Here is a 24,527-nt window from a genome sequence, read left to right on the forward strand (position 1 = left end):
AGTAATGAGTTATCATGTCACAATTTTAACAACTGTAGAAGTGATAGAGTTCGTATGGGGAAAATTGTGGGAAGCTTTAGTTGATGGGATTCATAATCAGTTATAATTTGCTGTTGCCCATTGCCCCATTCAATTTTAGTCATTGTTGGTGGCCATATGTGCACAGGGGTCCACAGAAATCTTTTGGAGGAGGAGGGGGAGGGGGCAGGGGGGGGGGGGGGGAGGGGGTGTGGGAGCAGCTCTCTAAAATTACCATTTTTGATATAAATGAGTTGATCAGTTTCGAGGCAAGTCATACAATAAGAACTAAATTTTGTATGTGACACTAAAGACTTATTGCAGCCCAAAAAATTGATGGATATCCACTCAATATTGTGAATAGAAACTCAGTATTCCAAATTCCAAGAGAGGGAGAGGGGAGGGGGGCAGTGCACCTGGCCTCCTTAGAGATACCTGCACACATAGGTGAATGGGATGCAGATTACTGTGGAATGTCAGATATACGGTGACAATTACTCACTGATATCTCTTATCATTACTATGACTAGTATAAAGATGAACTTCAGATTATATATTATAGAAGAAGAAGGAAAGAAGAAAAGGATAGAAGATGAAGTATGATAGCATACACCTGCAGTCACAAATATTCTTGCTTTATTGTGTTTTATGATGCATTTTGGTCTCTGTGGGTTCATTTTCAGGTGTGATTTGTTTCTTTCATTATTTCTCGTGCTCTTGAGTTAAATGAAATCATAGAAAAGTGAGTTCCAGAGAATTTGGGTAAAATAATTTCATATTAGCTAATATAACTTCATATTATGTAAAATAACTTCAAAGAATCCTCCTCTTGGTTTGTGACTAAATGTGTTGTTATTGTACTTCCTGTTTGTTCACTACCACCTTGCACACAAATGCGAGTTATGGAAAAATTTAAAGTTTTCCATTTCATTGTATTGCTAGGTAATAGGTTAATTACAATACAAAGAGGCATGTTAGATACTGAGAATTTGACATGTCAAAACATGCCTTTTGGTTTGTGTTGTTATTTTAAGAATTTTTTTTTTAATTATATGTTATATTGAATCTCCTGCACTCAGTAACTTTGTGTCAACTCCCGTTATACAAAATGTTGTTTCAGCTCCTCCTGCATCATAAGTTAGAAAATGGCAGGTTCTGATGCTGAGCAGTTCTCTCTGAGATGGAACAACTTTCACAGCAATCTTGTATCAGGCTTCCATGCTCTCCTGCAAGAAGTAGAACTGGTGGATGTTACCCTTGCAGCTGAGGGACAGTTCATTCAAGCACATAAAATTGTGCTTTCAGTTTGCAGTCCATATTTCAAGCAACTATTTCAGGTAAGTAAATGAGCTCTTAGCACATGTTGCTTTTATTGCTCTTTGTCTATTCCCTTCTGTCCTGTGGTCCTTTTCGTACTTGAGCGACAGTGCACACTACATCCATGGTGTTCAATAAGTTGCAAATATCTCTTGGCTCATGCCAAGTGGTGAGCACCACAGTGAACTAGGTTAGTGTAGGATGAATTTGAGTTTGACAAACCTTGACTTTCTAAATTGAGGGCTGGCCAGTATCAGAAGTCCTCTGTAACTGTATGCTCGGGGTATGCATCTCCGACCACATTTGTTGTGGGTTACACTGTTACACTGTTTATGGCTCATAACATATCACTTGGTATCAATAAGGTGCATTGCACCATATTGTGGTGTCTCTTATTGAGTGCAGTGGAATTCAACTACTTACAGAACCAGGAGAATTCCATGGCTCTTGGTGGAATAAAATCTTAATTCCCCTTGTGAATCAAGGGAGGTACTCCACTTGTTGTGTATTCGATCTTGTGTAGTCTCACAAACTATGTGCGAAAGACCATGGAGCATGTAGTAGAACTAATATTTGGTCAGGGTCTTGAGCCCTAATGGCTCCTTAGTTGCTTCTGATGGGGTTTTAGGAATATCATTTCACCATTGAGAAGCTACCCTGCTGGAAGTGACTATATATCAAGCATACCTAAGTAGGCAAAATCTCGTAGGAATCTTTTTCAATGTTAAGGTGGTCTACGGTAACAGTTAGTGGAACTACATCCTCAGACAACACCATCAATGGCGCTTCCAGGTATGATTATGTATAAGACCAGTTTGACCAGTATGGTGTATCCAATGAAGCATCCAAAGTGTTACCATCTTTGTGTAGTCTTTAATAACATAACATCCTTGATAAGGAAGCCAGTACAGTCTGTACTTGCTGACAATTTCACTATATCTTGCGCATTTTCTTCAACCCTGCAACTGTAGCAATTCCACTGTATATACACACATCCTGGCATGAAAGAGCTGCTGAAGTTCCCAGGTCTCATGTTTGATGAAAATGTGACATGTTTACCACACACAAAAGATTTAAATCCTGAAGAGCCGTGATTACAATTTGTGTAGGTCATTACCTCTCATTGGCTTATGGATGGTTGAGATACATGCTTTTCTGTGTAAAAATTCAATAAAAATATTGTTGTTTTATTTTTGAGAACAGAGGTTTTCATCCTAAGCCAATGATACAGATTCTTGTCTGATCAACAGTCACCCATATTCGATGTAGCTAATAGATAAGGCATGGAAATGGACTTCGCAAATCCATTTAGGATACACGTAAAATCAGGGTTGGTGATGCTTAGTTTGGGCCAAATTACAGTTCTTAAACCAGGGCTGGAAACAGATGGTGTCATAATTGCTAATGAGATTCTTGCATAATTTAAATCATGGATACTAGAATACACAGTAAGGATCATGAGGAGCATGCGCAGCAAGGAGCCACACAGCTGACATCAGAGTGAACCGAGCCAGTGCTCACTAGCCCAGAACTGCCCCAATGTATTGTGTTGTAATTGCATTTACAAGTGAAAGCTAGGTTACCTACAGCAGTTTGAAATTTTATTAGTGACTGGTAATTGAGTACAGTGTTATGCCATAATTATCAGTGTAATGAGAGATTTTTAGAATCAATTTCTAAGTGAAAATTAATGATTCACTGCACATCCTAAAAACTGTGAGATGAAAAGAAAATGGATAAATGTTTATCAACTTGCAGATTTGTTTTCAATAGGATAGCTCGTGTCTGCTTCAGCTTATGAAAGGGATTTGAAAAGAACTGTTGAATACTCCTGCAAAACTCAAGCTGAAGATTGATGGTGCTCCAATTCTAAATCTATCATTCTATAGTGCCGATTTAGGGCATAGTAATGAGCCTAATAATGAGATAAATATAGTGGCACAAAAATGAAGCTACAATAAATAAGTAGAAGATATTGTACATGTAAGTGTATTACCAGCTAATGAGCAAATTAAGGCTAGACTATATGTTGACCATGAAAACAAACACTGAAAAACTGCTGTCAATGCAACAGTGCGTACTTACCCCAATGATTAGAAATTATGGAAAGAGAAATAAAAGACCTTTGTCAAAAGAATGCAGATTTAGAGAGCTGTGTCTCATGATGTAATGCTGATTTACAAAAATTAAAACATGTTCAGAAAGTGATTCAGTGTTCTTTTTCTGACAGTCACAACAAGTGGTTATGAAAGGATGGTGTAGATAACTGGTCGTCTGAAGATATTGCAAAGGCTGCGAATTTATGTTGCCTATCTTATAAAGCATTATCTTTCCTCTGGACTTTGCTGTAGTATGTTTCGTGAGGACATGCACTTCTTCAGAATGAAAATCATCAAAAAGGAAAAAAAAATCAAAGTTAGAAAGTGAACTGAGAGAATACAAAAATGGAAAAATGAAAAAAAAAATTAAAATAACTTTCCAGAATAGAAAAGAAAACACGTTAATACAGGTAAAGAGTTTAAAATGACATTATAGGGGGTTTCTTCGTACTACAGGTCTATGTAGTCTAAGCCTGTGTGAGCCTCTTCTCTGAGATAGTTGATATCCTTTGCATGCTTCACATTAGGATCTCACTGACCATAGAAAATAGTAGTCTGATATAAAGCTTAATAATAATAACAATAATACATTAAAACATGGAAAATCTCAGTTCCATTCATACCTGCATATGATTTAAACATGTGTGCCATGTGCTGATAAGCTTCAATGCAGTGCAGCAAGGTGAGAGGGTTCTTGTTGATGTCATAGCTCACAGCTTGCCTGTGTGTGACCCCTACCGTGTATTCTAGTATCCATGGTTTAAATTTAGTGAAGTACAGGAGGAATTATAATATAAATTTAATTATTAGAATATTATTTTATAACTTTTTAAACTGGCACTGCTACTGTGAAGCATCTAAGGGGGGATCCCTTCACCAGAGTGAGCCTTGTGGGAACGCAGTAGTATGTAAACTCACATAGTGTCCAGTTTCATCAATGGTGTCAGCAAGAAATCTCGCAAAGTGCAAGTCGTGTGCTTTGATCTACTTCCCAAATGCAGAGTTTAGTGGAGGAAGAACAACCGTTCATAACGAATGTAGGAATGGGAACCCTTCCTTATTGACTAATGAGTTTGTGCAAAAAATCAAAGAAACTGTTCATGAAAACCGGTGATTGACAGTGGATGATATGTCTGCGATATTTTGCCAACTCTCCAGAACTCACTTATTCGATACACTCTCAGAGACACTGGGATACTGGGAACTGTGTGTAAGATGGGTTCCAAAACAGGTGACAGAGCAACAGAAGAAAAATCGGGTCAGTAACGTCCATGAGATTCTTGATGATGTGAATTAGGAGGCGAGGATTGTCTGGGCTTTGTTGTGACTACAGTGAGATATGGGTGGCTCATTACACATCTGAGACTAAAGTACACTTGTCACAGTGATGTCACATCAATTCCTCATATGCCAAAATGTTCAAAACCATAATTATAGGCAAAAAATCATGGCCTCAGTGTTTTGGGACTGAAAAGGCTCGATTTTGGTCAAATTTGTGCCTTTGGGGGAGACCATCAATGCACAATGGTATTGTGAAACAAAAAGAAAAAACTCAGAAAGAGCATTCAAAATAAAAGGAGGGGAATGCTGACGAGACAAGGGTGCTTGTTGCACGTGTCCTCACACAGCCTTTGTACCAAGCTGTTCTTGGACTCTTTTGGTTGGGATATATTCCCCTGACTTGGCTCCTTCAGATTATCATATTTTCACCTACTTAAAGGTATAAATGAGTGGAATTAAATTTTCAACTAATGAGCAGATGCAAAAAGAGATTCTGCGCTGGTGGAAGGATCTGATGGAAGAGTTCTCCAAGGAAGGTGAAAGAAGATTGTACCACAGATTATCACATACATTGAATGGGACGGTGATTATTTGGGAAAATAATCAACAAGTGTATCAGCAATATTCTGTAATCCCCCCCCCAAATACATTTTTTTCTGAAAACATCTGTTTACGCTGGTGAGTCTTAAATAGTTGGACGGTCTTGACTGCTCTGGTATTCACTCTGAGTCAACATTCACTTCAAGGTGAATTTATCCACTTGTTGTAGGGGACTTTAGTGCAGATGAGATGTGTTACAGCTACAAAATTCCTCATCTACTCGAGACTCCCTGGAGTGCACTACAAGCTATTCAATTCATGTTCTGTGTTATAAACCTTCGAAGGATGCCCTCCTATGCACGTATCATATAGGGAAGGAGGTGATATTCTCTTGGGCATCCAGGGAAAATGAGTTATGGGACAATGAACTGGCTGATGCGGTAGCCAAGGTACTGCAAGCAGTAGTTACTGTGGCACAGTATAAAGTCCTCCTCCATGGAGTGACCTAACTGGCGAGGCAGAGGAGCTACCAAGTTTCTTCCCTCCTTGCAGCCAGTGATGAGGAATTAAGTCCTATTAAAATATAGTTGGGGAGATGCGCTGGTGTCTGGCCACACACGGCTTTACTTGGCCGGTGAAATGATGATAGCAGCAACTCAGGAAGGACGCTGATTCTGGCAGCAGGTGGCAGCCTGCCACGGTAGCTGCATGGGCTAGAGACAGCTACATGAGTCTGGGCTGGGCACATTGAGGTGCACAGGTATTGAGACATAGACCCATTGTTGAGGAGGTAGCTGTCAGCAACAATGCCTACCCAACCAAGTGGAGGCAGATAACAAGGTGTTTGCCCACACTGGTGATGGCAGCTGAGGGGCTACATGGCACAACAGTGTATGATAGCCAGGGCTTTCAAACGGAGAGATTGGGATACATTACTGCCTCTCCTGACATTTTCATACAACACAGTGAAGCAAGGAAACACAGGCTTCACACTATTCTTTTTGCTCCACAGTCACAAGGTTGAAACAGCAATGGATATATTATTCCTATTCCAATCAGATTATACTCAGGATGACTATGTGAAACAACTCATCACCAGGACTGAAAAAGCAAGACAGCTGGCTCACATATGGATCCTGGATGCTTAAGAGAAAGACTGAGAGCACTATAATGCCAAAAAGTGGCCAGTGACATACAGCCTGGGTGACTTGTTATGGATTTTTATGCCTGTGTAGAAAGTGGAATTATCAGAATAAGTATTAAAGCAATACTTTAGGCCATATTGTATCCTTTGTCAGTTGTCGGAGCATACACATGTAGTCGAGGATTATGACCTTCCATCAAGAAGACAAAAGTACAGAGATGATGTCCATTTCCTTTGCATGAAGCTATACTACAATCGAGGGTTGCACATCCACAATAGAAGGTTCAAGGAAACTGAAGACACTCCTGACAGTTGCGAAGCATCGATGGTAGGTGGCTACGTTTGATGCTTGTCATAGGGAAGAGACTGTAAAAACATGACCAGAATGGGAAGATCTGCCACTGCTACCATACAGTGCATCATTGACAAGACCTAGATCCAGGGTACTGTAGTCTGCTCCAGTGAGAACATTTGAAACAGCAGGTTGCCATTTCTTCAGGAGATGGAACAATACTATGAGATGTGGTGCGTGCAATGTTTTCTAGTGATTAGCATCTCTAGCTGGTATGTTGCTGGTCGTCAGTTCAAACTTGACCACCAGCAATTATTTGTTATTTAGTATTTATCAGTTGGGTAGGTTTTTAGAATATCTTATGTTTGTAAGGCTTGTACATTCTGGAATATTCAATGTATGTGTAATATTCTGTTTGTGTAAGTAGCTACAGTGTCCATCCAAGATGTCGGTTCTATTATGGCTGTTCACCAGTGTTCGTAATGAACTTGCTTTCATTTCTAAGTGCCATACTTCATTAATGACCCATATTTCAGAAATGAACTTGGGTGTGGATTTGATGTGAAAGGTGGTTGGAGAGCAGGTAGTGGTGGTGGTGGTGGTGGTGGTGGTACTGCTACTGCTGTTTCTGTTTCTGGTTTAATGTGCTCCGCATCATGGTAGCTGCTGCCCACAAAAAACCATCATGGATGAATGAGCTTTGAAACTGATCAGAGTAGAGTAGAGTAGTGTGTGTGTGTCTTAGTGTGTGTGTGTGTGTGTGTGTGTGTGTGTGTGTGTGTGTGTGTGTCACACATATCAGAAATATATAGTAGTTGAAATTAAATGTGAGCCTTTTATAACCCAATTTTTATGACAGCAGGTAAGATAAAAGTTGAGGACCAGAAATGGCAATTTAGAACTGAATACATGGTGTGGTTACATCATCTTGAATAAAAACTATAAGTTGTTTATTCCAGGTAAACCCATGCAAACATCCAATTGTTATCTTGAAGGATGTGGGTCACAAAGAACTGATTGCAATTCTGCAGTTCATGTACCAGGGAGAAGTTAACGTTCGTCAGGAAGAACTTGCCGATTTCTTAAAAACTGCTGAACTCCTGCAGATCAAAGGCTTAACTGGAAACGATAATGTGAGTATATCCTTTAATTATTTAAAGGTCATAAATGCTTTATAATGAAAATTCTGATTGGAGTATGTTTGAGCTCCTATTAGACCAGGTTTACCGAGAGGTCTTGGCTTATTTTTGACCATTTCCAGTTGTTCAGTAATGAAGTTTGTCTGCAGTGCTTTCTTTCTGTATATGCTTGTGAGAGCTCACTGAGCTATTATTAAACAATGGAAAATCCAGGTTGTTGAGCTATTAAGTATTCGCAAATCAGTTCTGTGTTCACTGAAGTGCTGTGCATACAAACTGCAATAATTCTGGTTCGACTAGCAAAGGATTGGCTGTGAACTGCTTACTTTGGACCCCAAAAATGTAATAATTAATGTGGCTTAGCAAAACAGTTAGTGAAATATTAATATGATTAAGCATACACATTTAAAATCATGTTGATAAATAAAAATGAAATGAGGTACTGGATTCTGAAGGATAATGATGAAGCCTAATGCATGGATTTAAAGTTGACTTATAAATTTTTTACAAGTATAGTTAGTTAGTGTCATGTTCCATGGATCATTTGCATGATAATTTGTAATGAAGTGGGATGATTCGTTTTACTTACATATTGCAAATTAGTTTTTAAATATGGCCACATGCTGAAAATTTATAAAGTTTTTTTGTATTAATTATATGCGGAACTGAGTTAGTAATTCCCACCAATCACCTATTACACATTACAGTAATAAAAATTATTCTACGGAATAGAATTAGCTGTCAAGGAGAAACTTTTTCAGTTTGTTTTCAAATTACTTTGCTACCTGCCATACATTTTATATCAATGGGTAAGTTATCAAAAATTTTAGTTGCGGTATTGTGCACCCCCTTTTATGCTGAAGACAATCTGAATACAGAGAAATGAATGCCATTTTTCCTTTTAGTATTGTAATTATGTACATTATTTTTCCTTTTGAACTGGATTGGATTATTTACAACAAACTTCATGAGAAAATAAATATACTAGCAGTAGTCTGAATGCCCAACACCTGATACAGATGTCTAAAAGAGGATCAGGGATGTGTGCAACATATTACTCTTATAGTACAATTTTGAGCTGTGAAGACTTTTTTTCTTGAAGATTAGTTACCCAAGAACGTCATTCCATATGACATTATTGAACGAAAATCTACAAAATACATCAGATTACTGATTTGTCTCTTCCCAAGATTTGCAATGGTTCTGTGTGCAAATGTGGATGAACTAAGTTGTTTTAGGAGTTCCAGAATGTGCTTTTTCTGGCTTAAATTCTCATCGATATGGACACCAAAGAAGTTTGATGTTTCTACCTTATTTATTATTTCCGCACAATGTGTTAAGCTTTTCATTGGTGTAGTACCCCGGGATGAGCAGAACTGAATATGTTGTGTCTTTTTTTTAAATGGAGGGTGAGACTATTCACAGAAAACCAGTCAATTATACTTCTAAGAACATTGTTTACTATTTCTTCTGGTTTTGTATATATTCTTGGATTGATTACAATACTACTGTCATCTGCAAAAAAGATCCAATTCTGCTTGTCATATGTTAGATGGAAGATTGTTTACATATATGAGGAACAGTAGTGGGCCTAAGATTGAGCCTTGAGTAACCCCTTAAGTGATTTCTCCCCAGTCATAATAATGTCCGTGGACTACATTGGTTGTATTACTAAATACAACTTTCTGTGTTATTTTGGCTGGATATGACAGTACCATCAATCCCACAAAAATTCAGTATATGTAGGAGAATATTGTGATTCACATAGTCAAAGGCCTGAGATAGGTCACAGAAAATACCAACCAGCACTATTTTATTACTTAATGCTTATAAAATTTGGTGAGTGAACATGTAAATGCCATTATCTTTCATGGGCCTCTCCTGCCAGGTGTGCTAGCTTTGAAATTTTCCCAGTGCCATGTCTGTCCACAACTCCGACTCAGAGCATTTCTGCTCAAGCTAGAGAGGGTTCTTGATTCACTTTGAAGGAAGTGCCAGAAATTAGTTATATGTGGTGAATTTAATATTAATTTTGTATGTGATAATGCAAGAAAAAGATGTTGGTAGATCACCGAAATTCATATGATCTAATGTAGATTGTGGGTTGTTTTTTTTTCCAACTAGAGGTGCAGGGGAACAGTAGCACAGTCATAGACAATATTTTTATTCATTCTTCATTACTAGATAGGCATTCTGTTACGAAAAGCGTGAATGGCCTTTCAGACCATGACGCACAAATTTTAACACTAAAAGGCTTTTGTACTCTAACCAATGTCATATTTAATTACAAACTATGTAGGAAAGTTAATCCAACAGCAATAGAGAGTTTTTTAAAACATTGTCAAGGAACAAGAGTGGCAGGATGTTTATAGTGCCGATAACATAGATGATAAATACAAAGCTTTCTCATGCTCTTTGAGAGTTGCTTTTCGTTAGAATGTTCTAAACAGGGTACTAGCAGTAATAGGCAGCCCGGGTGGGGTGGCTGACTAGTAGGATAAAGATATCTTTAGAACAAAGTGGGAATTATATCAAAATGATAGTAGTCACAATCAAGCTACAGTAGCCCATTACAAACAGCATTGTAAGGTGCTTAAAAATTTTATTAGGAATGCAAAGAATATGTGGTATGCAAATAGAATAGCTAATTCACAGGATAAAATTAAAACCAAATGGTCAGTTGTGGAGGAAGTGTCTGGCCAGCAGCACGAGGTCGACGATATAAAGTCAGTTCACAGCAAAAATATTTCCTTACTGATAAATCAGATATATACAGTATTTAACAATCCTTTTCTGAGCATTGCTGGTGAATTAAATAAAAATTTAGTTTCTACAGGAAATTGTATAACTTTCTTGGCAAATGACTTTCCGAGATTGATGTCTGAAATACTCCTCTGTGATACAGACAAGAGGGAGATTGAGTCAATAATGAAATCACTGAAGACTAAGGACTCTCATTGTTATGATGGCGTGTCTAGCAGAATGTTAAAGTACTGTGCTGCACATGTTAGCCCTGTATTTAGCCATATTTGTAATTTTTCCTTTAGGAGTGGTCAGTATCCTGAACGATTAAAGTACTTAGTAGTAAAGCCGCTTTATAAAAAGGGAGAAGGGGATAAATAGATAATTTTGGACCTATTTCTATGCTATTAGTGTTTGCAAAAGTTATTGAAAAGGCTGTGTACGTAAGGATGATTGATCATTTTATCTCATATGATTTGCTATCAAATGTACAGTTCGACTTTAGAAGTCGTTTAACAACTGAAAATGCTATATTCTCTTTTCTCTGTGAGGTACTGGATGGGCTAAACAAAAGGTTTCAAACACTTTTGGCATATTTTTTTTTATTTAACTAAGGCATTTGATTGTGTTGACCACAAAATATTGCTCCAGAAGTTGGACCATTAGCCTACGGAATATGGGGAGTAGCTCACATTTGGTTCACCTCTTACTTCAGCGACAGACACCAAAAGGTCATTATTCACAATGTTGATAACGGCTGTGATGTTGGGTCTGAGTGGGGTACTCTCAAGTGTGTGTGGGGGGGGGGGGGGGGGGGTGCCCCAGGGATCAGTGTTGGGGCCACTCCTGTTCCTTATTTATATAAATGATATGCCCTCTAATATTACGGGTAACTCTAATAAAATATTTCTGTTTGCTGATGACACTAGCTTGGTAGTAAAGGATGTTGTGTGCTCGGTTTCAGATAGTGCAGTACATGACCTAAGTTCATGGCTTGTAGAAAGTAAACTAACGCTAAATCACAGTAAGACTCAGTTTTTACAGTTTCTAACACACAATTCAACAAAATGTGACATTCTAATTTCACAAAATGTGCATATGATTAGTGAAACTGAGCAGTTCAAATTTCTAGGTGTTCAGATAGATAGTAAGCTATCATGGAAATCCCACGTTCAGGATCTTTTTCAAAGACTTAATACTGCCATTTTTACTGCTCAAACGGTAAATTAGTCTACTTTGCTTAATTTCATTTGCTTTTGTTGCATTGTATTATATTTTGGAGTAACTCTTCCCATTCTAAAAGGATATTTTTGGCACAGAAATGGGCGGTTCGGGCAATAATTGGTGTAAGTTCACGAACCTCTTGTCGACCCCTGTTCACGAGTCTCGGTGTTTTGACATTGACCTCTCATATATATTCCTTACTGTCATTTCTTGTTAACAATATTAGCTTATTCCCAAGAATAAGCAGCTTTCACTAGGTTAATACTCGGCAGAAAACAAACCTGCATTTGGATCGGACTTCCTTAACTCTTGTGCAAAACGGTGTGCAGCATACTGCTGCATCCATTTTCAGTAAGCTACCACTCAAATTCAAAAATCTGTACCCCTTTGATTTCTAGATAATTTGTAGTTTTTGATGCAGAGTTCGATGGCTGTAGGAACAAGACTTCTGGTCATGTGAATACAGGATTATAAATACAAAATCAAATAGGGGTAATGCAGGAGTAGGTTTAATAAGGAATAAAAACATGGGAATGCAGGTAAGCTACTACAAACAGCACAGTGAATGCATTATTGTGGCCAAGATAGGTATGAAGCCCACACCTACCACAGTAGCACAAGTTTATATGCCAACTAGCTCCGCAGATGACGAAGAGATTGATGAAATGTATGATGAGATGAAAGAAATTATTCAGATAGTGAAGGGAGATGAAAATTTAATAGTCATGGGTGACTGGAAATCGATAGTAGGAAAAGGAAGAGAATGAAACGTAGTAGGTGAATATGGAATGGGCGTAAGGAATGAAAGGGGAAGCCGCCTGGTAGAATTTTGCACAGAGCATAACTTAATCATAGCGAACACTTGGTTCAAGAATCGTGAAAGAAGGGTGTATAGGTTGTATACATGGAAGAAGCCTGGAGATACTGGAAGGTTTCAGATAGATTATATGATGGCAAGACAGAGATTTACGAACCAGGTTTTAAATTGTAAGACATTTCCAGGGGCAGATGTGGACTTGGACTCTGACCACAATCTGTTGGTTATGAACTGTAGATTAACACTGAGGAAACTGCAAAAAGGTGGGAATTTAAGGAGATGGTATCTGGATAAACTGACTAAACCAGAGGTTGTACAGAGTTTCAGGGAGAGCATAAGGGAACAATTGACAGGAATGGGGGAAAGAAATACAGTAGAAGAAGAATGGGTAGCTTTGAGGGATGAAGTAGTGAAAGCAGCAGAGGATCAAGTAGGTAAAAAGATGAGGGCTAATAAAAATCCTTGGGTAACAGAAGAGATATTGAATTTAATTGATGAAAGGAGAAAATACAAAAATGCAGTAAATGAAGCAGGCAAAAAGGAATACAAACATCTCAAAAATGAGATCAACAGGAAGTGCAAAATTGCTAAGCAGGCATGGGTAGAGGACAAATGTAAGGATGTAGAGGCATATATCACTAGGGGTAAGATAGATACTGACTACAGGAAAATTAAGAGACCTTTGGAGAAAAGAGAACCACTTGCATCAATATCAAGAGCTCAGATGGAAACCCAGTTCTAAGCAAAGAAGGGAAAGCAAAAAGGTGGAAGGAGTATATAGAGGGTCTATACAAGGGCGATGTTCTTGAGGACAATATTATGGAAATGGAAGAGGATGTAGATGAAGATGAAATGGGAGGTATGATACTGCGTGAAGAGTTTGGCAGAGCACTGGAAGAGCTAAGCCGAAACAAGGCCCCGGGAGTAGACAACATTCCATTAGAACTACTGACAGCCTTGAGAGAGCCAGCCCTGACAAAACTCTATCATCTGGTGAGCAAGGTATATGAGACAGGTGAAATACCCTCAGACTTCAAGAAGAATTAATAATTCCAATCCCAAAGAAAGCAGGTGTTGACAGATGTGAAAATTACTAAACTATCAGTTTAATAAGCCACAGCTGCAAAATACTAACATGAATTCTTTACAGATGAATGGAAAAACTGGTAGAAGCCGACCTCTGGGAAGATCAGTTTGGATTCCATAGAAATGTTGGAACACGTGAGGCAATACTGACCCTATCACTTATCTTAGAAAATAGATTAAGGAAAGGCAACCTACATTTCTAGCATTTGACAATGTTGACTGGAATACTCTCTTTGAAATTCTGAAGGTGACGGGTAAACTACAGGGAGCGAAAGGCTATTTACAATTTGCACAAAAACCAGATGGCAGTTATAAAAATCAAGGGGCATGAAAGGGAAGCAGTGGTTGGGAAGGGAGTGAGACAGGGTTGTAGCCTATCCCCGATGTTATTCAATCTGTATATTGAGCAAGCAGTAAAGGAAACAAAAGAAAAATTCGGAGTAGGAATTAAAATCCATGGAGAAGAAATAAATACTTTGAGGTTTGCCGATGACATTGTAATTCTGTCAGAGACAGAAAAGGACCTGGAAGAGCAGCTGAACGGAATGGACAGTGTCTTGACAGGAGGATATAAGATGAACATCAACAAAAGCAAAACAAGGATAATGGAATGTAGTCGAATTAAGTCGGGTGATGCTGAGGGAATTAGATTAGGAAATGAGACACTTAAAGTAGTAAAGGAGTTTTGCTATTTGGGGAGCAAAATAACTGATGATGGTCAAAGTAGAGAGGACATAAAATGTAGACTGGCAATGGCAAGGAAAGCACGTCTGAAGAAGAGAAATTTGTTAACGTAGAGTATAGATTTAAGTGTCAGGAAGTTGTTCCTGAAAGTATTTGTATGGAGTGTAGCCATGTATAGAAGTGAAATGTGGACGATAAATAGCTTAGACAAGAAGAGAATAGAAGCTTTCGAAATGTGGTGCCACAGAAGAATACTGAAGATTAGATGGGTTGATCACATAACTTATGAGGAGTTATTGAATAGAATTGGGGAGAAGAGAAATTTGTGGCTCAACTCGACTAGAAGATGGGATCGGTTGGTAGGACATATTCTGAGGCATCAAGGGACCACCAATTTAGTATTGGAGGGCGGCGTGGAGGGTAAAAATCATAGAGGGACACCAAGAGATGAATACATAAGCAGATTCAGAAGGATGTAGGTTGCAGTAGGTACTGGGAGATGAAGAAGCTTGCACAGGGTAGAGTAGCATGGAGAGCTGCATCAAACCAGACTCTGGACTGAATACCACAACAACAACAACAACAATGATGCAGAGTTCTGTGCTGTCCTAAAAGGCATAGAGCAAATGAATTATAATTGATGTAATTATTCTTTCATCTGCTCTCATTCCTTAAGTGCTGTACAGACCATTCGACAATTGTGTTTTGTATTTTGTCTGTTGGATACAAAATGGCCTTGACACTCTACAATGACAAGGGAAAGATATACTGTTTTCCTGGGTCCCAGACTGCATGGGAGTCCAGCAAAGTGAAGAAGCGGACATGGCAGCAAGGGACACTTGCAAAAAAAAGTAGTGTATTACAGCTGACCACCATCCTGTTACGTTCTTTAAGAGGAGAGAAGCTGTGTGTCTTTGGGAGATGGGTGGCTGCCATAGGGACAAAATATGAAGGTAAGGCGGGGTAAAGCCCATGGTTCTACTGTGTGATGAACATCCTTCAATTTTCACAGGTGCAACGAATAGTCGAGAATGTGGCATTATCCTATACTAAATGAGCACCTCCTCTGGGAGTGGGACCCACAGTGACTAGTGCTTGTGGCATACCAGTGTCAGTTTGCCATATTTTATGCGATTGCATTTTATTTTTCTGACAAGAGGGTGACAGTTTTTATTGATAATTATTTCTCTTTTGTTTTAAATAATAGTGTGGAAAATGTTTTGGGGTTAAGTGTGGTGTTTGATTTCATGTCAGTTACCCGACAGGATATTTTAATGTTTCTTTGTGTTAATGATTCATCTTCTTTTAGTCATTGATAAAAGTGACCATGTTTATTTAAATCATATTTTACAATTTTAACTGATTGCCCATTTACCTATTAATTTATTTGGTTTTAACTTAGACTGAGGTTTTTATTCAAGCAGTTTTGACAGGCCTGTGTAAAAGTGCATGAGTATATACAATAGAAATCAAGAAAATTGAACAAGGCCCCAGAGCCCAGTAGAATCGCTGCGAGATTCTGTATAGAATTTGTGACTGAGTTAGCCTCTCTTTCAACTGCAGTATTCCATAGATCCCTCAAACAAGAAAATTGTGCCTAGTAGTTCCAGCATGAGACAGGTCACACCCATCTATAAAAAAGGTAGCAGTAGTGAGCCACAAATCTGTCATTCAGCAGCAATAAAAGATAGCAGTAGTGAGCCACATATCTATCATTTAGCATTGACATCCATCTGTTGTAGAATCTTATACCCAAACCTCCAGATGTCAGACACTCAGATTGGTACCAAACATTGTATGTCGATCGAGTATCAACCAAAACTCTGATTTAGTTCGTACTATGTGCTGTCATCCTGCATAATGAGCATAAACATTAATTAAAAGTAACACCAGAACTATGGAGCACAGGAAAAGCATAACTGTGAGTGACTAATGTCTAGAGCTTTTGGAGGGGAAGCTGGTAGAGCGTTGATCGTCATACCCCAATAGTGACAGTTTTTTGTTACTGTATTATACGTGAAAGTGTTATATGGGACTAGTCTTCTGAATGTGTGAAGCAGTTGTTTCTTTATTCAACTCTTCCAGTTGTTTATGTTTACTCGGTGAAACTACAAATGCACTAGCTGCTTCATCACGAGTGGTGTCTGTCTGCACATAATCCTACAGAACACCACACCTATCTATACAAATGTGCTCTATAGGTTTGCTACTTTCAACTAACAAAGCAAAAGCAGACTGCCAAAAGAACATTTCTACAAACTCCGGAAATTCGTTTTGCATGTCAGGAAAATGTTCTCTCATATAACAGTTTCAGATGTAAACAGTTAAAACAAATTGTCATCAGTGGAGTTTGAATGCATGATGACCTCACACTCTACCAGTTCAACCACACAAGATCTACAAAACACTCACTCACAGACACACATTTCCTATGCTCTGCAATTCTGGTGTTACTTTTAATTAATGTTTACACATGTTCTACTGGATGACAGCACATAGCATGAACTAAATCAGTGTTTTGGTTGGTACTCTATCTACATGCAAAGTTTAGTACCGATGTGAGTGTCTGACATGTGGAGGTGTGGGTGTTAGAACACATTCTGAGCTCAAATATATTTAAGTAACTAGGACAGAATGGCCATCTTCATGTGAACCAGCAGGTATTCCAAAAACATTGGTTGTGGGTAATTCAGCTCTCCCTTCTCACACATGATAACTGAAAGTAACGGATAAAGGCAAGCAGGTGGATGTAATATTCTTAAATTCCCAAAAGAATTTAACTCTGCACCACACCAATGCTTATTAACAAAAGTGCAGCCATATGAGATATCAGATGAAATTTGCGACTAAATTGAGGATTTATTGGTAGGGAGTACATAGCATGTTATCTTGCATGTAGAGTCATTGGCAGATGTAGAGTTAACTTCAGGAGTCCGCAGTGAATAATGTTCGGACACTTGCTGTGTATATTGTATATTAATGACCTATCATACATTATTTATAGTCATCTCAGACTCATTGCAGGTTATCCAGCTGCTTACAATGCAGCACTATGTGAAATAAACTGTACAATATTCAGCCAGGTCATGGAAAGATTTTGAAGTGGCGCAAACATTGGCAGAGATTTTGAAGTGGCGCAAACATTGGCAGCTTTGCTTTAAATGTTCAATACCTGTTTAGTTCACTAAACGATAAAAATGTAGAGTCATGTGACTACAATGTCAGTGAGTCACAATTGGTATCAATCATTTCATAAAAAATACTTGGGTGTAAGAATTTATAAGGATATGAAAGGAAACAATCACATAAGCTCAGTGATAGGTAAAGAAGGTGGAAAACTTCATTTCATTGGAAGCATACAAAAGTGATTGCCTACAAAAGACTGATGTCACCCATCGTGAAATATTGCTCAAGTGTGTGGGACCCATGCCAATAGATCTAAGAGGGGATATTGACTATTCAAAGAAGGGCGATGTGAATAGTCACAGATTTGGTGACCAAAGGGACAGCGTTATGGAAATGCTGAAAATGATGAATAGGAAGACATTAGAAGACAAAGATGCCAACTAGGCTGCAAAAGCATACTTACAAAGTTTCGGCGAGGGATTTAGAAATAGTGAGGGATTTAGGAATACACTACGGCCTGCTACATATCAAGCCTTTAGGCATGCAAAAGACAAGATTAGACTAACTGCTGTGTACAGAGAGGCTTTTAAGCAGTCTTTCTTACTGCTCTCCATATGTAAATCAAACAGGAAGAAACCCCATATGGAAATGCAGGCTTTATCACTGAATTTAATTGATGAAATCTTTTTTGGAGTACAGGCCAAGTCATGATGTCATGTTATCACAACATTTTGACAAGTTTTCTACTCAGACATCTGGATGATACAATTGTGTTTTCATCAAGAAGAAGAAGAAAGAAAATGATCGAGGAGAAGAAACCAAACACCTGGCATTCCTTCCATTCGCAGCACTGCCCACAAACAAAATTGCCAGGGTAATGAAAAAACACAACATAAAAGCCATTTTACACTCAACGGTTAATATCAAGAATATGCATGGGTCAGTCAAAGACCAACTGCATCAGTTGCAAGTGTGGCACACAGTACATTAGCCAGGTATCTCACAGTGCTGTTCAGAGCATGTGAGGAATGTTGACATTGAACAGACCAACAAGTCTGCAATGCCAGAGCACTGTATCAATGAAGGACACGTTTGTTTTTTAAACAGACAATTTTGTTGCATCAGGAGAAAGTGTCTATTGTGGTAATAGTGCTACTAATGTTTTAGGTTTTATATTGCTTAATGAGTCATTTTGTTTGCTTTCTGAAAGTCTGGATGATTTTGATACCTTACGAAGTGGCTAATCAGTTTGATTTGAGCAACCAACCACACATCGTATAATTGTAGCAATTTTACTGAGTTTTGTTCTTTTGTAAAGAGGCAATTGAGAGAACTTATTTAAAAACTCCTCCTAAGACACAGTTTGTTTAATTTTCCCTCTAGTATGATATTTTATTAATTATTGCACCATTATTTATAGTATCAGTTTATTTAAGTGTTAGCTTCCCATCAATGAAAGGGAACTTCATGAAATGGCCCCAGCTTTTTTTTTAAAAAAGAGTGTAGGCGATGTTGACATTGGTCTGGGTTGGGAGCGTCAGCTCACACTGGAGTGACCTTTCTAGTTATCCTAGATTTTTGTATGGCCTGGCATGCTTAGTAGAGCGCTGACTTGTGAAAACCATTCCGTATTGCATTAACTGAATTTGTCATTCATAAACTGCAATGGCATTTGCCTCTATATTTCAACTTTCCAGTGTAATTAGGGAATTTTGTGGAATGCGCCAATGTGAGAGAGCAGTAGGAAAGCTGTTGTTGACCTTTGCACTGGTTGGGGCTGGAGGGGGTGCAGTCAGGGAGGGGTTCAACTTTAGCCACTGTCCTGGCCTTGAGGAACTGGCATTACTTGCTTTCCTAAACATTGACGGGACCAGACAGCCTCCAAACACCCTGCAAGTATCTATAGGAGATTCTAAAAAGAAATTTTCTTACAAGAAAACACTTTGTTTGCCTCACTAAATGCATGTGTTCATAATCAGGAAGGGTGCTAATAACCATGCTATTGAGGATGCCAACACACATCATCATCATCATCATCATCATCAATGAATTAAAAACACCATATGGATAACTATTTGTTTTATTCTTGTGCTGCAAGGTGCAGTTTGTTAGTAGTCGTAAGAACATAATTTGTTTAACATTCATTATGACAACTGAAATCATGGTTTCATTAGACATGGCTTTAATTATGAAATAATCACCACCATTATTAATTATTAAAGTGTTGATGAATTCTGTTAATAGTCATGAAATGGAGAGGGTGGGTGGAAGGTAGGCAACAAACACACACACACACACACACACACACAAAAGTTGTTCACAGGGGAATGATCTGTTGGGAACAGGAATCAGTTAAGTTTGATGAGTGGTGGAGTACCAATTTGGCACTTGAAGGTAGGACTCCATATAAGATATCCTTCATTTCAGGGTAAAAATCAGAGGTCATCAAAATCTTGGTTTAGTGTGTGATTGAACTTTCAAAAATCCTGGTGATAGGGAAGTACTCATTTGTAGTAAGTTTTTTGTGGCAATGGTATTTAGAGGTTGCTGGAAGAAATGCTCCAAGAAGAGGAGATCTATTTGTTCAATTGAGAAGAACAGAATTAGTGGATTCGGAAGTAGATGGTGAAGTTCAATAGTAAAGAGCAGAGTCTGTCATTGTCATGGGCCAGATTGTGAGGCTGTCATTGATCAATCTGAACCATATAAATGGTTTAATATTTTGAATGGATAGGAAGAATCCCCGAGGTATGTTGTAAGGATGTTGGGTTAGGAAGGTGCACCATGTGAGATACCCGTGGGTATTCTGTACATTTATTTCTATATTTGGACTCCACACAAGAAATAATGGATGACATTAAAGTTAACAAAAATATCAGGGAAGGTTGTCAGATTTAATATCAGTAGGACGCTAGGAAGGATAGTGTTCGATGGCAGAAAGGCCAAGGGCTTGGGATGTTTGTGTCTTAGGACGTTGCATCCATAACGACAAGCAGTCTGATGATAATGAACCAGAACTGTGGGAGATTGACAGAGGAAGAAATTAGTAAGAGAAGCTGGACAACTGGTTGGTTGTTATGGTCATAAAAGCAGAAACTCTTTCTTTGAGATTAGTATAACCAGTCACAGAGGATTGTAGGGAGTCCATTGGAAGTAAGTTTACTGACTTTAAGTGCAGAGAAGAAGTAGTGGGTATTTGGCTTTGTAAATGTGAGGAGTGTGATGAATTCAGTTAACTGGTTTTGGGATGGACTTAAGTGGAGGTGTTGGAAAGCTGTCAGACACCCCTAGTTATATAGTTCCAGCAATTTGTGTCCACAGTGTATGTAGTTCTTGTTAATGGGAATAATGGTAAGCCAAAGATTACTTTTTTGGTCAAGATTATCTGGTTGTCTTGTAATTGTGTGCAACTGTGATGTTGAAGTCATATGGGAGGGATTTGCAGATGGGAGATGGAGATAGTTTGGAGGTGAGGGACGGCTATAAGGTTATGAAATTGTGGTTATGTCGAAGGAAGCAAAATTGTAGTTGGAGGGAGTTTGGAATGAGATAAACCAAGGCTGAGAGTGACCAGTAAAGTGAGTGGTGAAGAAATGCTTTCATTGAAGTGAACAGTTAAATAAAAATATGTACTTGACAAGTTCATCATTGTTAAACCTGGGTTTCTGACGGAAAGTAAGACCTTTTGACTGTAGTATGTATGCCACATTAATAAGAGAGAATGTTCATTCTTGCAGATCAAAAGGGAGAGAATGTTCATGCGGTATTAATTAACTACAAGAGCATCCATACTAGGGTCCCAGGGTTGGTTTCACTTATTAATAGTGAAAAATGCTCCTGTAGTACTAGAAAAAGAATGCTGACTGAAGCCAAACATAAAGAGCAGCAAAAATCACAAGGATAGACTGCAAACCAAAGATGGCAAGTTGTTTATTGCTGTGAAAGACTTGATAATATGTAGTGAAGTTATTACAGATATAAATGTGAAATAATCTGGGCAGACATGGGTGTCAAAGTTGAGTGAATCACGATAATTGTATTCTTTTTTTAGACAAACCTACCACAAGAGCTGAGTGGTGGTATACTTCAAAGAATACGTGAAGAATACAGTGGTTGAATTTCCTGATTATGCCAGTGCTATAGAGCAATATTTAAACTTGCCACCTATAGACTGAGATCATACAAATGAACAAGGTGCCAGGAATGGAGATTCATTTGACATTTTTCTAAATGTCCTTTCTGAAAAGTACCTAGAGCAGTTAGAGAACTGAGTCTTGAGGGCAACATGTAATGTTTCCTTGTAATTAGTTGACCCAAACTTTTCAGTTAAGTAAGGAGGGAATCAATAAACATGGCTGTTAAAAACAGCATTGATGACTACATATGCTAAAAGGATTCATAAGAAAGGTAGGGAAATTAGTTTTACTAGAGAGTACAATAGGCAGCAGATTTAGAGATTATCTGAGTGATCAACAGCAGACATACTCCTCTGGGGTCAAATATAAGGACTATGAATGGATAAAATTCATAAGTAACATACAAAGCACTGTAGCCTTTGATACAATGAACAAGGTAATGAGAGTTGGGAAAGACCTACAGTATTTTAATGGCTGTGTTAGAAAGTCGCTATGAAAGCAAAGAGAGCCTTACGAGTGTTAAACAAGTTTAAGGTGTTTTTGACAAACAGAAGCTAAAAGAAACCAAATTTAATCAGAGGAGAACAATGTGACAAGAGTTCAGTGAAGTTGGAAGTAAAATTTTGGCAATCAAACATCTGAAAAACCTTAAGAAGTTTTGATGTCATGTAAAGCTAGAAAACAGATCTAAATTGTTTATGTACTTGCTAACACCAAAACAGAAAATGACAGAGACAATATTGAAATACTGAATTCCGTTTTTCTAGACTGTTTTGTTGTGGAAGGTGGCAATACCATTCCTCTTTTCAAACATTACATGTATACTGACATGACAGATTTTGGGATAACTGATCACAGAATAACTAAAATCAACCAACCAGTGGATAATCCAGGATATTGTTAAAATCAATCAACAGAAGAGAGACGTCTGGACATCATAGGATACGTATTCAGTGGAGATATGTGAAAAACTTGCTTCCCTTCTAACATCATATAATCATAGGTTGCTTGACCAGTGAAGGGTTCCAAACATTTGGAAGAAGTTAAGGTCATCCTATTTTCAGGAAGAGATGTTGGGCAGCTCCACACAACAGGGCTAAATTGCTGATCTTAAGCTGTTATAGAATATGGAACTTTTTTATACTCACATCTTTTGGTAAAATGAAAACCTTGTCTGTAGGTATCCACATAAATTCCACACACAGTAATTTTGTGAAACTCCACCCACTTTGTTTGTACACGAGATACAATGTTTTGTAGATAGTGGTGCTCAGGTTGATGTAATGTTCCCTTATTTCTGTAAGGCATTCATTACTGTTCCATACTGTCATCTATTGAAAAAAATATGAGCATATGTTTTTTTTTTACTGTATTCAGGACTTTGTAGCAGTTAGAAGTCAATGTTTTGTTCTTAACAAAGCAAAGCCAACGAATGTAAAAGTAAAACACCTAACCCAAATGTTGCAACGTTGTTACTATTCATGATTTACATAAATAATCTGGTGGGTAACTTCAGGAGGTCTGTTAGTCTGTTCATGAATGAAGCTGTTGTATGGAAAATTGGCATACCAGAAAATTGTTGTTGTGAAATTCCAGACGACCTGCAGAGAATCTCTGTTTGGTGCAGGGATTAGCTCTTGACATTAAGTCTAAGAAAATGTACTATATTGTGCCTGGTCATCCTTAAATATTCATTATTGTCCAATCACACTAATGGTGATTTAGTCACTAGAAACAGCAACGGTCATAAAATACCTGGGAATTATTCTCCTGCACAACTTATTGTGGAACCAGCTGCAGGGAAAACAGTTGCCAGTCTGAGAGTGATTGAAAGAATCCTGTCCTCTTTATCACGTGGATTGTAGATGCAAACAGAGACTTCTTCGGGGATTAAACTTTTTAGAAGACAAGTTGACATCTTTCTTGGTAGTCTAGAGTGGGTGTTTGATAGGGTATGAGATAGTTTCTGGGAATGTTGGATGTCAGATAGATCAGCAAGGAAACAACGTATGGAGACTTATAAGGGGTTTGTTGGAAGGTTTGTGGTGGGCAGTTGGTTGATTTAGGGGAGAGGACCAAACAGATCATCCAGATCAGTCCCATCATGTTAGGGAAGGGTGTGGAAGGAAGTCCGCTATGCCCTTTCAAGGGAACCATCCCGGCATTTGCCTGAAGCAATTTATTGAAATAATGGGAAACCTGAATGAGGATGGCTGGACACAAATTTGAACTGTTGTCCTCCCGAACACGAGGCCAGTGTGCTAACCTCGCTCGGTTGGTGGGCAGTGGTACTCCCAAATGTAAGTAAGGGAGAAACGTGTTAGATTGTATCTTTATGTTCTGCTGAAAATGTTTCTCTGCCTGTCAGAGGGCACATGCTTTGACGTCAGAGAAAAAGTGCAGAAAATCATCACAAAATAAAAGTATCTTGCAAAAGAAGTAGAGGCAGAAGGAAAATTTATGCTTGAATGGAGTAATTGTGTAGGATTATAGCAGTGAGGGTTAAAGACTGATAGGATTGAAAGTGGTAAATGTCTTTGTGAAAGGATGAGTGGCTACCAGAAATGACAGTTTCTATGATTAATACAATGGGAAGGATTCCAAGGAGTGTTGCGTGGCTCATGAATGGTATATGAGACAATGTACAGATAGGGTGGTGATGAGTTTTCTCAACTGGCAACAGGAGGAGGAACAAGGGTCCATAGTAGGACCAGCTGCAGACCAAATGCAATTAATAAAGAGATAAAAAAAAAAGGGTGCAGTTCCAGAAAGCATGTTTGATGGAAATTATTGTTTGGATTATAAAGAGAGAAGGGATTATTGTTAATAAAGTTGAGAAAGCTATGTAGAAGATGCACACACTAAATAGAAGAATAGTTGAA

The 24,527-nt window shown here is 38.3% G+C and overlaps 1 protein-coding gene across 15 annotated transcripts in view; it reads left to right on the top strand.

The window, feature by feature from the left end:
* LOC124611912 (longitudinals lacking protein, isoforms H/M/V-like) overlaps positions 1–24,527 on the top strand; it is a 453,788-nt gene that overhangs the window by 32,285 nt on the left and 396,976 nt on the right. For all 15 annotated transcript variants that reach the window (XR_006979507.1, XM_047140288.1, XM_047140290.1 and 12 more), the window contains 2 exons: positions 1,139–1,355; positions 7,651–7,824. Coding sequence is in view for 14 of the 15 variants with exons in the window: in XM_047140288.1 (XP_046996244.1) it covers positions 1,164–1,355; positions 7,651–7,824 (366 nt within the window). In the remaining variant the exon portion in view is untranslated. The remainder of the gene's footprint in view (positions 1–1,138; positions 1,356–7,650; positions 7,825–24,527) is intronic.

This window comes from Schistocerca americana, chromosome 1 (assembly GCF_021461395.2).
Source record: "Schistocerca americana isolate TAMUIC-IGC-003095 chromosome 1, iqSchAmer2.1, whole genome shotgun sequence".
Lineage (NCBI taxonomy): Eukaryota > Metazoa > Arthropoda > Insecta > Orthoptera > Acrididae > Schistocerca > Schistocerca americana.